Consider the following 13,698-nt stretch of genomic DNA (forward strand, 5'->3'; position numbering starts at 1 on the left):
AGTGAGTTGTAAATGAGGGAAAATGATTCAGTTCAAATCACAAAGAGGAAAAATGTGTAAAATGTTTATGATAATTTCAACAAGAAATGTTCAGGATAAATATGAAGAAATAAACTTACTGAACTCAACTTTGAAATACTAAATTTAAAAAGTATGTTATATACTTGCATGGACCACTATCTATTGTAAAAACTTCAATTTTTCGAAAATTAACATACAAGTTTTACTCATTTTTAAAATAAAAATAGGATTGGGGGACGGGTTGCAGTGGCTCATGCCTGTAATTTCAGCACTTTGGGAGGCCGAGGCGGGCTCATCACTTGAGGTCAGGAGTTTGAGACCAGCCTGGCTGGCGTGGTGAAACCCCATCTCTACTAAAAATACAAATGTTAGCCTGGCGTGGTGGCAGATGCCTGTAATCCCAGCTAGTTGGAGGCCAAGGCACAAGAATTCCTTTAACTGGGAAGGCAGAAGTTTCAGCACTCCAACCTAGGCAATAGAGTGAGACACTGTCTCAAAAAATAAAAGGCAAAAAAATAATAAAAATGTGAAATTCGTCTAGAAGTATAAGCCATGGAGAATATGGTTTTCATAAATAAAGAATAACCAAAAAGAAAAGTATGATTAGTAATAGGTGATATAAACTATATATCCTAAAGTTATTATAATAATTAAAAGGAGTGTGATAATAAGCTAAAATAAAGAGGCAACTGAAAGAAACAAGATTGAAAGCCCTGAAACAGTCCCAAGACCACCTAAGAATATGTTAAAATATGTAAAACTGATTAGTTTCATTTCACTTACCATATGATTGTGAAATATTTAAGGTTTAACCAACTTTTCACAATGGATATTAAATTCTCTTGTGAATGTTGCTTATTTGAAGCAAGTAAATATTTCCTTTAGTAGAACCAAAATGAAATCCACATGAATAATAAAATTAGTCCAAAATGTGAAACCATTAAAATTCTATCACCTGAGATAAATGCAATGAAATTAATCATCAGATTTGATTACACATAGCAGCAAAACTTGTATAAAATAAATTTATCTATAAAATAAAATGTTGAGTTAAAACCGGGAAAATACTAGCGATAACTATGACACAAATCATAATATTCTTAAAGTATAATGAGCATATATAAACTGACAAAAAAAGACCAAAAGAAAAATAGGCCAAGAATATGACTAAGCACATCACAAAAGAGAAAAGAGAAAAATGTCCTATAAACATTTCAATTTTACACTCTAAAAAATACAAATTAAAGTAGCAATGGCATTTTCCCATCAGAGAGACAAAGATCAAATATTATGCTTAGGGCTGAGATTAATATCTTGAGACAAGTATTGTCATGTCACAATGGCCATATAATTGATGCAGTCTTTTAGAAATCAGTTTTGCTTTAATTCTCAATGGTCTTTAAAATATTTATCCTCATTGAAGGAATAATCCCATTTCCAGGATTCTACTCTAAGGAGGAAATAAGTCATGTACTTAATGATTATAGAAAAGAACGCTTACCTTAGTAATATTTATAGCAAGAAAAATTAGAAACAACCTAAATATTTCTTAAGGAGGGAAAGGTATACACACACACACACACACACACACACACACACACACACGATATACATATATAATACACATATATGTGTGTATGTGTGTATGCAATGAAATATATAATACCACAAGTGAGGTTTTTAAAAAACTCCAAATGACATAGACATATGCTCACAATATTATTTGAAGGAAGAAAGCAGAGACTTTATACAAAGGTATTGGTTGAGCATTCAGCAAGTTCTGTTCAAACTCTAATTTTATTTAAAATCTATGTATGCACATATAAATTTAATACCTACACATATGCACAAATAGGAAAATTTGGAAGAAAATTTACTCAAATAGCAGTATGGCCATCGTAGTCTCAAAGTCTTTTTTTTTTCTCCTTTATTGTTTGGATTTATTTGATTATATATTACCTTTACAGCAAAAAAGAAAAAAAAAGTGTTTTAACACCAATTTCTCAAACATACTGGAAAAATTTGACTTCCAAAAATCATTTCTGGTTAATTATAAAAAAACAGAAAGGGGTGGCTTTCTATCACCACGAACTCTTCAGCAGTTGAAGTTCTGAAGAGCAGGCTTGTTATTAGCAGCCTTGATAGTGTAGCTTGGAAGGTATTTGCTATTTATAAAACTGTCCTAAGCTATTATTCTAGAAATTACAGTACCCCAAATGACAGAAATGAATCAGTTCTGCACCCTAAGATTCACTCACTTCAGCGATATGTCACTCCATATCCTACTGAAATCACAGCTTTACCAGATACTTCAAGTATACGTGGTATTAAGTGCTATAGCACAATGCTTTTGATTCAAGGCAGATTTCTGTTATTTCTCTTTGGAGAAAGATGCAATATTTTCCCTTTTTACGAACTACTGTTTCATTTTGAATGTAATGGAACTATGAAAATCTTAAAATGTGCCTTTTGGAATCTCTTCAAAAGATAGTTGGAGTCAGTGAGCAATTATTTCCCTCAGACTTCATTAGATTTTTTTGTTATTTTGCAGTGCTGGTGTTTTAGCAAAAGTCCAAAATTGTTGAGACAAAACTGAAGTGGATTTTGTACTCTGCTTTATTTGAGGCAGCCTTCTACTTCACTATGTGCTTTTTGCTTGGGAGCGAAAAAGGGTGCAATTAAAAAGATGTAACAGTCTGTCTCCAGGGTGGATGTAACAAGAGCTTTGGAATCCGGAATCCACCATTGCTATGTGATTTGGACAATTTATGCAACTTTCTGAGCTCATTTTCCTCTTATATATGATGGGGCTACAAATACCTACCTCCAAAGAATTGTTGTGAAGATTTAATGAAATAATATCTTTGTGAAATGCATATAGCAAGGTCTGCATATAACTGACACTTAATAAATGTTAATTTCTTCCCTTCCTCCTTTCAGTAACCTGATTTAAATGCTTCATTTGAGATTCATAGCTCTCCTACCTGAGTTAATTTTTAAAACACATTAATTTTCATGATACCTGAAGGAAATAATACGTACCAACTGTATTCTAACTTTGACTTTTCTACCAATTTTTCATATTTATCTAATAATGACTCAAATTATTATTGCCCTCAATTTACAAACAAGGAAACAAAGGCACAGAGCAGCTGAACTGTTTGCCTAAAGTCATGGAAAAGGGACAGAATACATATTTGTTGAATGAATTGATGAACTGAGATTGGGCCTCAGATCTGCACATGCGCAATACTTTGCTTTAGATAATAATGCCTGCATGACGACTTTAATTTGCATTTCTAGATCTTGGGAATTGTGGATAAAAATGAAGTCAGGTTGCTGTTTCCAGGAAGGAAAACTGTGTCTTTCAAAATTGTAGAGAAATTGCTAGGCATTGTTCACCTGAACTGCAGAAAGAACCGGCATGGGTGATATTTGGCATTACCAGCTTTCTTAGAAGGATGAGTTCATCCTCTTGAAGAGCATTGGGAGGTAAAAACTCATCAAGATAGTGTGTTCTCATGATGATTTCAATGAATTATCATGGAAATGAGTTTTAGAAGAGAGGTAATGCTTTGTGATAATAGCGCGATAATGCCATTAGCTATGAACTGTAATTGTAATAGCATTAATCAAATGAATATATCTGATATTAATTTGAGTGTCAAATATTTCTATAAGTTCTTCTTGTTAATTAAACATCAGACTTGGTATTATTAATTCAGTATCTAGCCAGTGCTTGCACATAGTAGGAACCCAATATGTATTTGTGACTGAACTAATAAATCAATTTGTAAGTGGGGTTATTTAAAATAGTGAAATATTGAATTTAAATAATTTCATGGATATAACAACACCGATTTTTGCCCATTATCTGCTTATTTGGACAGTCTTTTCTTCATTTGCAACTCTACTAACCTAATAGTGTAGATATACTAATTTCTTAATTTTAGAAGAAAGCCTTTCTTATAATTTGCATATTTGGAGGAAACTAGACTTTTACCCCAAATTACTTTAATAGTAGACTTTGTGCCTTTCATCCTGTGTCTTGTGCTCTTTAGACTATTTAAAAATCTATCAGACATACTTACACGTGCATTGAGCTTCTGAATATCACTGGGCAAATTCAAGCTTTAGGTAGTTTGGGATCCCTCTTCATGATCACCAGCATCAATTGGGCCTTCAACAACCAGCAATCTTTTTTTTTTCTTTTTTTTTTTTTTAAGACAGTCTCACTCTTGTTGCCCTGGCTGGAGTGCAGTGGCATGATCTTGGCTCACTGCAATCTCCGCTTCCTGGGTTCAAGCAATTCTCCAGTCTCATCTTCTCGAGTAGCAGGTATTACAGGTGCACACCACCACACCTGGCTAATTTTTGTATTTTCAGTAGAGAGGGATTCTACCATGTTGGCCAGGCTGGTGTCGAACTCCTGACCTCAGGTGATCTGCCCACCTCGGCCTCTCAAAGTGCTGGGATTACAGGTGTGAACCACCATGCCTGGCCACCACCAGCAATCTTAACACTTGTCTTCTAAATCAATATTTATCTTCGTAATAATTTCATAATCCTTGCTCCTCCTACTCCCCATTCTCATACTATTCTCTTTGCTCTCACACATGGCTTGCTGCATACCTCATTAAAAAAATGGGGGGTGCCAAAGGAAGGCTCCAGGATAGTTCCAGTATCAGAACTATACAACTGTGTGCACCTGTGCCTATCGTCTCTCTTCTTTTTCAGTGCAGGAAAGAAGTATCCACCTTCCGAAAAGAAGCCGAGTTCTCTGTGTTGTCCCTGACCAAGTCCGCCATTCCTTTCCTCAAGGCATTAGCTCCATCAATTCTCTCTTCTTTCTCTTCCATTTTTAACTTCTCCATTTACCCCAGGCATTCTTATCAGAAAAATACACTCAAATGTGTCTCAGAAATACGTGTGTATATGTACATACATAATTCCCTCCTCCTAGCTCTCTGGCTGCTATGTATTTTCTGTGGCAAACTACTTCTTTTCCATCCAACCTCTAATGTTGAGGCTCCTTTTTCTCTTCATTCTTAATACTCACACTAGGTAATTTCATTTACTTCCATGGTTTCAAATGTTATTTTTGTGCCACAGAGTTTCATAGTTATATATTTAACAAATACTTTTTTTTTTCCTGGCCTCCAGATATTTCTATTTGGATGTCTCAAGGTATGTCAAACAATGTGTTGAAAAGCAAATGGATGCCAAATTTTCAAGTCTATTCTTTTTCCAGTCTTTTCAATTTAGTAAATGGATTTTTTTGCCCACTCAGTAGCTCCTGGCAGAACCTGGGATGCTTTCCTGATAGTACCTCCTCTCTCTTGCACCATAATATCTCCTTTCTCAAAACCATCACTAAGACACTGATTCTACACCTAAAATATAGCTTATATCCATTCACTTAGCTCCATCTGCCTACTTCCTCTCTAGTTCATTACTATTCCAGACTTACCTGGATTACTTCAATTATACCTTCTTGTTTCTCCCAAATTATTCTTTCTTCCCTCAAAATCATACTGCATCCATAATGATCTTCCTAAGACACCAATAGATCATTGGTGTTTGGGATGTTATCATTCTTTTAACGTTCAAGTAAAAATAAAATCCCTGTAGCCAAAGGTCCCACGTGATTTTGTGCCCCTATCTAACTCTCCAACATTACTTCATGCCATTTCTTCATTTATTTTGAATATTTGCAGCTTAATGGCTTTCTCTGGGTTCCTCTTATGCACCTATCAATTCTCTATTTATGGGCCTTGATACATGTGGTCTCTATCAGAAATACTTCATTCCTATGCTTATTAAGCTAAATTGTACCATCTGTCTAGTTTCAGCTTCAAGACCATTTCCAGGTACTCCTAGTGTGCATGTGCATGTGTCTCTAATTCTACCTAGACTTATAAGTTTGTCATGCATAGGAGGCTCCATTAATTACATGGGTCCATGAGGCCAAGAAAAACCTCAGAGCACTTTGTAATTTCATCTCCTCCCAATCTCCACCTGGAATTGGAGTTGAACGGGACAACTGAACTGTGCAAATATGGAATCTATTCTTTGCTGGAGAATTAAGTGACATACAAAATCATCATTCTACAATACATTTAGTCCACTTGGAAGATGTTGAGGTCCCACTTAAATTAAGATATCATTATTTTTTATAAAAAATCATATTTTTGTCCACCTACATTTAGCTGGTGGTTTTTATCTATTTCTTCTGGTCCTTGTGAAAAGCTTGAAAGATAAGTTACTAGTGAAGACTAGAAAGAGAAACAGACTCCATTTTAGAGAAGGAGAAACCAGGACTTAGTATGGTTAGCTAATGAGCTCAGATCTAGGAGCTCATTAAGAGCTGACCTGAGTTTGAATTCAGGTTCATCTGACTCAAATGTCTGCCTTTTCTACCTCTCATGAGCCAATAGCAATGGACAGTTGCTTTCCACAGTCTAAAGCTGGCTCTTTCCTGATGCTTTTATAAACTCAAAGTCCTCTGTGCAGCATCGGGGGTTTCTGTGGAGTAAAAGGTTAAGGATATAGAATAAATTGTATCTGAAATGCATAAAACCATTGTATGAGAGGGGCTTTGCACCTAATTCTGACTGAGGACCATGAACAGGGTTTGCCTGTGAAAGTTGCTGGGGCCCTGCTGACTTAGCTGCAGGAACACTGGCACTAAACCTTTTGACTAGTAGAATATGGGCCTGGCTAAGGGTGAATTATAGCAGTAGGTCACTTATTTTTTCCTCTGGATCTAAAAATCTGTAATCTCATATGAAGTTGGACCTGAGGCATAGATCTGATTTTGAAGGAGCATATCTCTTAGATAGTAGGCATGAGCCCATGAAATGCAGTTGGAATACTTTTCCAGATGCATAAATATTTTCTTTCAAATTTACTGCAACTGCAAATTCCTGTTTCAAAAGCAACTCAGTGATTCATGCTGACATAACTGTCAGTGGCCTCAATAATCATAGATATTTAAATGAGTCTTTTAGGAGATCTCATTTTTAATTAAAATAATCCTGATGGAAATTAAACAGATACATTCTTTGCCCCTTTCCTGAAGTTTGAGGAGAAAGAACTTGTAGGGACAAAGAGATTTACCAATTGACCTCTTGATTCTGCCCAATTATCCTTTTTTTCTCTTAAATCTTTTGCTTTAGATCTTTCAGTCACCTGCATGTCCATAATTAAGATGTCATTTTTTACTGAATCCTGTGTTGTTATTTTTGTGAAAAGGTAAGTTCCAATTTATGAGTGCGAGGAAATTGATCTTGTTGCTAATGGGATAGAGTCGAAATAAGCAGCTTGACTGACTTCTTCATTCCCTTATATTAGCATTGCTACTTTTAGATAAACTATTCCTGAAATGATTAGTGTAGGAGGATGGGTTTAGTCTTGTATCTTCTCCTTTAAAGCACTCAGAGTTAGAGATCCCAGAAGGATCAGTTTTCTCACTTGTACTGAAAATGTCACTCTAGCAGTTATCTGTCTGCACAGTCAAGTTTTGAGAAATCTTTTGAATTTACCGCATTCACACCATTCTCCATCATGGTGCTAAAAATGACTAATGCAGCTTGGAGACTGGAAGACTGTGATAGCTGATCTTCTTTTCCAGTCGTATACTAACACTCTCACACACTCACACGCACACATGCTCAGCTGACATGAATCCTTAAAGGTTGAAAATATCCTATATACTAAATGAAATGCTGAAGGATGTAGGGTGCCTAAATATATAATTAGAGTGTTTGTTTCATTACAGTCACTTCTGCCAAAAAAATTGGTCTGATTGTTTGAGTGGACTGATCTTGTTTTTAGCCAAGTGGACAATTATAATATATGACAATTTTATATTTAAAAATAATCTCTGGCATCGAAATTTTCAAATATTTAATTTTATTCTTTCATCTTCTCTGAGAAAAGTGAAGTACAATTTCCTTTTTTTAATTAAGAAAAAACAGTTTTAGAGAGATACTGACCTACCCAAAACCATGCTATCATCACTCTCTTTTAGGGCCTTTATTTATTACACCAGTATAGGATTATTATAGCCAGATCATCTAAATGAACCTCATTTCTTTCATTGAGGAATACTATTCTGACGGCTAAAGGGACTGCCACAAAGAGATACTTATCCTCTTTCCAGAAAAATGTATGAAAAGTCTCCTGTGATGTCATTTAGTGAATGATGGAGAAGTATGTGGGCTGAATGATAGTAATTAGGTGAATTGGGAACTGATTATGTCGAAAAGGAGAGGATTAATGGATTGTCATTAACTTGCAATGAGGTCTAGGAATTTTCTGTAAGACTTTTTTTTCTGTCCTGTCCAATTCAAAAACTTTATCAATTACCTGGAAGAAGTCTAGGAACTTGCTTACCAAATTTGCAGATGACACAAAGCAAGTAAAGAAGTAACGATTAGTAATTCCCTAGATGGCACAGAATCAATTTTCATAAATGTCTATTACTTAGTATGATGGGTTGACATTTATTAAAGATAAAAATAAAGTGCTGCATTTAATTAGAAAAAAAGAACTGTGATGAATAGAACTGAACTGAAAGCAACTCCTGAAAATTAAAAAAAGATTTCAAGTTTTAATTGACCATAAGCAGGACGGAATTATGAAAAGGTCAACAAAATCTCTGTTGGCATTCAGAGAGAGAGAGAGTCCAGGTTGATAAAAGTAACATACTTATCCTGGTTGTACCCATCTTGTACCCTGATTGTACCCATATTATGTTCAATTTTTGAAGCCATATTTTAAGAAAGATCTGACAAGTTGTTGTATGTTTAATAGATGGAGGGGCCTTGATAGTGAAAAATCAAGGAATCTTGCAATATGAAAAGACTGGGGTGGTTTGTGTGTAAAATAGAAGGGATCATGATTGCAATCTTTATTGAACATTTACTGTGCATATTAATTACTTAATCTTCAGAACAACATAACAAATTATTTATTATCATTACTGAAATAGAAACTGAGAACACATAGCTAGAGTACCTGGATTCAGATTCAGGTAGTCTGACTCCAGAATCTATTCTCTTAACCACTATGCCATATTATTTCTCCAAGTATGTATCAAATGTTTGAAGACCTGCTATGTGAATGGAAAATCAGACTTACTCTGTAGAACATGGTAATCAATAGATGGGTACACCCGGGTTTTTTCTCAAAGTAGAGAATCTTTCTGGCCACTAGATTATGTTACTACGTCTTCTATTTTTGGTACAGTGTTAGACTAGTTGAGATCTAATGTAATATTCAACTATATGATTCTAATTTATTGGGATATAATTTGATATAGCACACTATTATTATAAACTGGAAAGAATACACTTAAAAGAAGAAGTAGCTTAAATTGATTAGCGGTAATTTAAATGGTGTTCTCTTGAGCACAGTTGAGAAAGTGCCCCACCCCAGAACCCATCTTGCTAGGATGCCCTCACCATATGTCCTTGATAAATTTCCTTTCATGGGCACCAAATTGTGCCAAAATTACATAAACTTTTGTTTCTCCATCTTTGTTCTATGTCTAGAATATTATTGATATTATACAGACCTCCATCAAAGGAGTTTATATTGCAAAAGTAACAAATGTCCTTAAAAACCCTTACATCTGGGGATTCCTACAAGTTGCTTGGTGTATTGAAATCAATGTTGGAATTGGTTTCAGAATGCTAAGAGGATTAAATTTCTGTCAGCTACCAGCTGTGATGACTAGAGAACTTGACTGTATTTTTTCTGCCTTAATTGTTACATTTAAAAAATAAGAATAACAATATAAAGTTGCTGTAATAATTAACAATAATTCATAAAAGCTCCTACCATACTAAACAGATTTTCAATAAAAATGTAGATTTTCAGTGAAATGCTTTTGTAAGAATAGTTATATGATTAAAAATTTTGCCTGGACTAATATGTGGAGGCAGTCTATAGAATGTCTGTTATTTATGGTGGGACCCTCAGTTCCCATCTGATAGTTTATGCTAATGAGGCAACTCAGAATGGAGAGGGCCCACAGGTAATTTATGGTAATGAGATGACTCAGAATGGAGAGTGGCCAGCCAGGAAGACCAACCACATGATCAGACTTTGAGCTTTGAGCCACGTATACCAGCCCAACTTCTGTGGAGCAGAAGGAGGATGGAGATTGAGCTCACAATGATTCAATCAATAGTGCCTATGTGATCAAGTCTCAATAGAAACGTTGGGCATGAAGCTCAGGTGAGCTCTCCTGGTTGGCATTATTCTTATATCATCACACATTGATGTGTCCAATGGGTAGTGCATCCCTGAGGATGAAAGAAGCTCCACTTTCGGAAACCTCCGAGACTTTGCTCCATGTGCCTCTCCCTTTAGCTCATTCTGATTTGTATTGTTTTGCTATAATAAACTGTAATCATAAGTATTATACTTTTCTACGTTCTGTGAATTATTCTAGCAAATTATCATAACTGAGAGAGTCTGTGGGGCCCCCACATTTATAGGCAGCTCGTCAGAGGTGATGACAGCTCTAGGAACTTCCAAACTTGTGGCTAGTATCTAAAGTGAGGGTAGTCTTGGGGAAAAATTAACCTAGGCTGTTTGGTCTAACTCTGGGTAAGTTGCTTAAGCATGCCTATGAAAAATTTACATTTGTATAAAAGATAAACTGGTAGTAATATTTGACTTTGCAGGTCTTCATGTATATGTCAAATGTGATTTGATTCTAGAAATTCTGTTTTAGCAAATTTTTGGACATATCTTTGCTGAGCAATGTAAAGAAAGGAAACATGTTCAACACTGAAAATGTTTCAGGTGTGAATATAGGTAAGACTTTTCAAGGTTATCTTACAAAATCTTAATGTCAGTGCTTTGTTTCTAGTTTATGTACAAAGAATCTGAGTACTAGAGAAGTCAGCAACTTGCCACAGTTCACACAGTTAGTATGGCAGTTTCAATTTGATTTCTTTGAGAACTGGACCATATCTCACACAATTCCATGTAGTACACGGCCTAGTACATATTCAACACACGCTTTACCTTATTTTTCACAGATAACTAAGAAAAGGGTAGAGTTTGATCTTGTCAGTCATCAATCAAGGATTAATAGGTTTCTTCCCAAGAACTTTGCTACTATATATACCATTGGCTTTTTCACTTTAAATTTCATTGCTTCCTTGTACCCCTGGAAATTTCCTGAGGGCTTGCAAGTGTTTATTTTGCTTGCCATGGTATCACCAGTGCCCAGTGTGGTGCTTGGAACAAATTGGGTCCTTGATAAATATTTTTTGAGTGGAGATTTAGTGTTAAAAAGAGTGTCTCCTTCATAGAAGTTGATTTTTTCCATAGTTTGAAAGCACGTAAATTAAATTTGTTTGTTACAAGATAACATAAACTAACACTTTCCTTACATCATTTTAAGTGCACAACTATAAGTGTTTTTGAAAGTAGAGAATACACTTGTGATTATTTCCATTAAATAAGCAAAAGTAAATTAAAATTAAATTAAAGCTATATTGGCATTTAGAACAAAATTTCCAAAGTCCAGATTTAAAATACAGACAAAGTCATTTCACTGTGATGGCTAATCATTATTGTCATCCTGTCTGGTTGTTGTTTTTATCGAGACATGCAACCAAACAGTAGTTCGTTAATATTTGCTTTAGTCTAATACTTGCTTTAGTAGGTACTTCGGTATTTCAAATAATATTTGAATTTTTCAGATTAGTTGTTTTTTCTGACCAAAATCTCTATTGGGAAAATTTTCAAATATCATTCATTATTCAACTCACACTTTCTCTTTGTTTGCATAGATAAAAACTATGGCAAATTATGAGAAAAAAAAAGATCATTTAGGTACCCTATGCCCTGTGTTTACACAGGTCTTGCTTTTTCTGAGACCTGTCTATGACAGCTGTGAGGCATTAATGAATATGGCCTCAGTGAAAGATCTAATAAGGATATAATGACCAGTTTGTTTTAAAATACACTAAGGACAGCAGACAGTGTCTCATGAGAAGTGACATTCTGTAATTACCTCCTCCTATCAAAAGAAAAACAATTCCCAAAAATTAATGAATACAGCAAGAGTGTATTCCCTATCTTAATTCTATCTTAATTGCAAAAGTGGATCAATTAAAAAAAGAAGACTGCACTGGCAAAGCCCCTCTCTTAAGGGTTGGTCTCCCAGTTCCCTGGTCATCAAATCAATGTATATAAGCATGCCATGAACCTGTTTTTACCTTCTGAGATGAGATATACCAACTCCACCAGCAGTGCCCCTGTGAAACAGCCAAATCCATTGAACAGTGTCAGAAAATTCATGGAGGTTCCTCTGACGGTGCTTGGAACAAATCTGTATGATATTACAGAGACTGAGAGAAAAAGAGAGGTCAGAATTTAGAACATTCTCCCGAAAACACTTCCATAGATACTGTTGAAATTGATGTTGATTGTATATCAAAGAAAATTTACTGACACAGTCAAAATTTGGGTTGGACTTCGTTAAGGTTACTATAGTAAGCTATACTGTGATACAATTTACAGATGTCTTCAAGGAATAAAATACGACAAAATATACCTTGACCCAGCTACAAGGAGAATTTGATTACTTAGTAGTTGAGTCCCCTAATATATTCAACCTAATTTTACTCCAAATTGAATATTTCTGATAAATTTTGGATTGAGGGATGGCCTGTATTAGATAACATCATGACAATCTATTAATTCTGCGATTCTGTGTAATTCATTAGGTTCCTTATAGAAAACTTATATTACATAAAATTTGTATCAAAATTAAGGGCATGGGCTCTGGAGTTAGATAAGATAGTGTCAAAATACCATGTCAGTTACCTACTATCTCTGTGATTTTAGGTAAGTGACTTAAACTTTTCAAGCCTCAATACCCTACTCTGTGAAATGGGAATAATATCATTCTTCACTCACGGAGGTGTTGGGACACTTACCTGCAATACTACATGTAAAGTGCTTAGTATAATGCTGACTTGTAGGTCCTGAATAAGGATTTTTTTTAACAATATTAATCTTATCAAACTGAGTAGCTCCTACTTGTGCAGGCACTGTACAAAGCCCTTAATATGTATTATCTCATTTCAGGAGAGGTACTCAGACAGAGACAATAGCTTAAGCATTGAGTCTCCAAAATGGTTATCATTGCTTTCCATGTCATTTTTGCAAAGTAATGATTGCGCCAAGAGGTTAAAAAAAATCACAAAGATAATTTTTTAAAAATTTTCTATTAAAAACAACTTTCTTTTGAAATCAGAAATAGATGAAAATAAGTATATGAGATTTTGTACTTGCTTTATAAACATAATATATTAAAATGCACTATGATCTTAGGGCTATGTGTTAAAATATTTTATGTTTATTTTAATATGATACTTAGGATTGCTTCAAAATTATAAAGCAAGGAGGGAGAATATATGTGAATGAGGGTAGAGATGAAACAAGTTTTGGCTATGAGTTGAAAATTATTGATGCCAGAAGATGGATACAGGGGAGTTTATTATACTAATCTCTTTTATATATGTGTGCCAAAAAGTTGTAAGGAAATACGCTAAATACTGTTAACAATCTTAGCTTTGAGTGGGTGAATTACTGGATTTCTAATATTCCTCTTACTCTTTTGTGCTTTGCAAATGTTTTGTACAA

At 34.8% G+C, this 13,698-nt stretch overlaps 1 protein-coding gene across 1 annotated transcript in view; it reads right to left on the reverse strand.

Annotated features, from left to right (window-relative positions):
• The window catches only part of SLC15A5 (solute carrier family 15 member 5), an 89,091-nt gene that overhangs the window by 15,471 nt on the left and 59,922 nt on the right, over positions 1–13,698 (reverse strand). The window contains exon 7 of the mRNA XM_032253753.1: positions 12,267–12,398. Coding sequence (XP_032109644.1) covers positions 12,267–12,398 — 132 coding nt within the window. The remainder of the gene's footprint in view (positions 1–12,266; positions 12,399–13,698) is intronic.

Source organism: Sapajus apella, unplaced genomic scaffold (genome assembly GCF_009761245.1).
Source record: "Sapajus apella isolate SASKATOON/1434 unplaced genomic scaffold, GSC_monkey_1.0 scaffold84, whole genome shotgun sequence".
Lineage (NCBI taxonomy): Eukaryota > Metazoa > Chordata > Mammalia > Primates > Cebidae > Sapajus > Sapajus apella.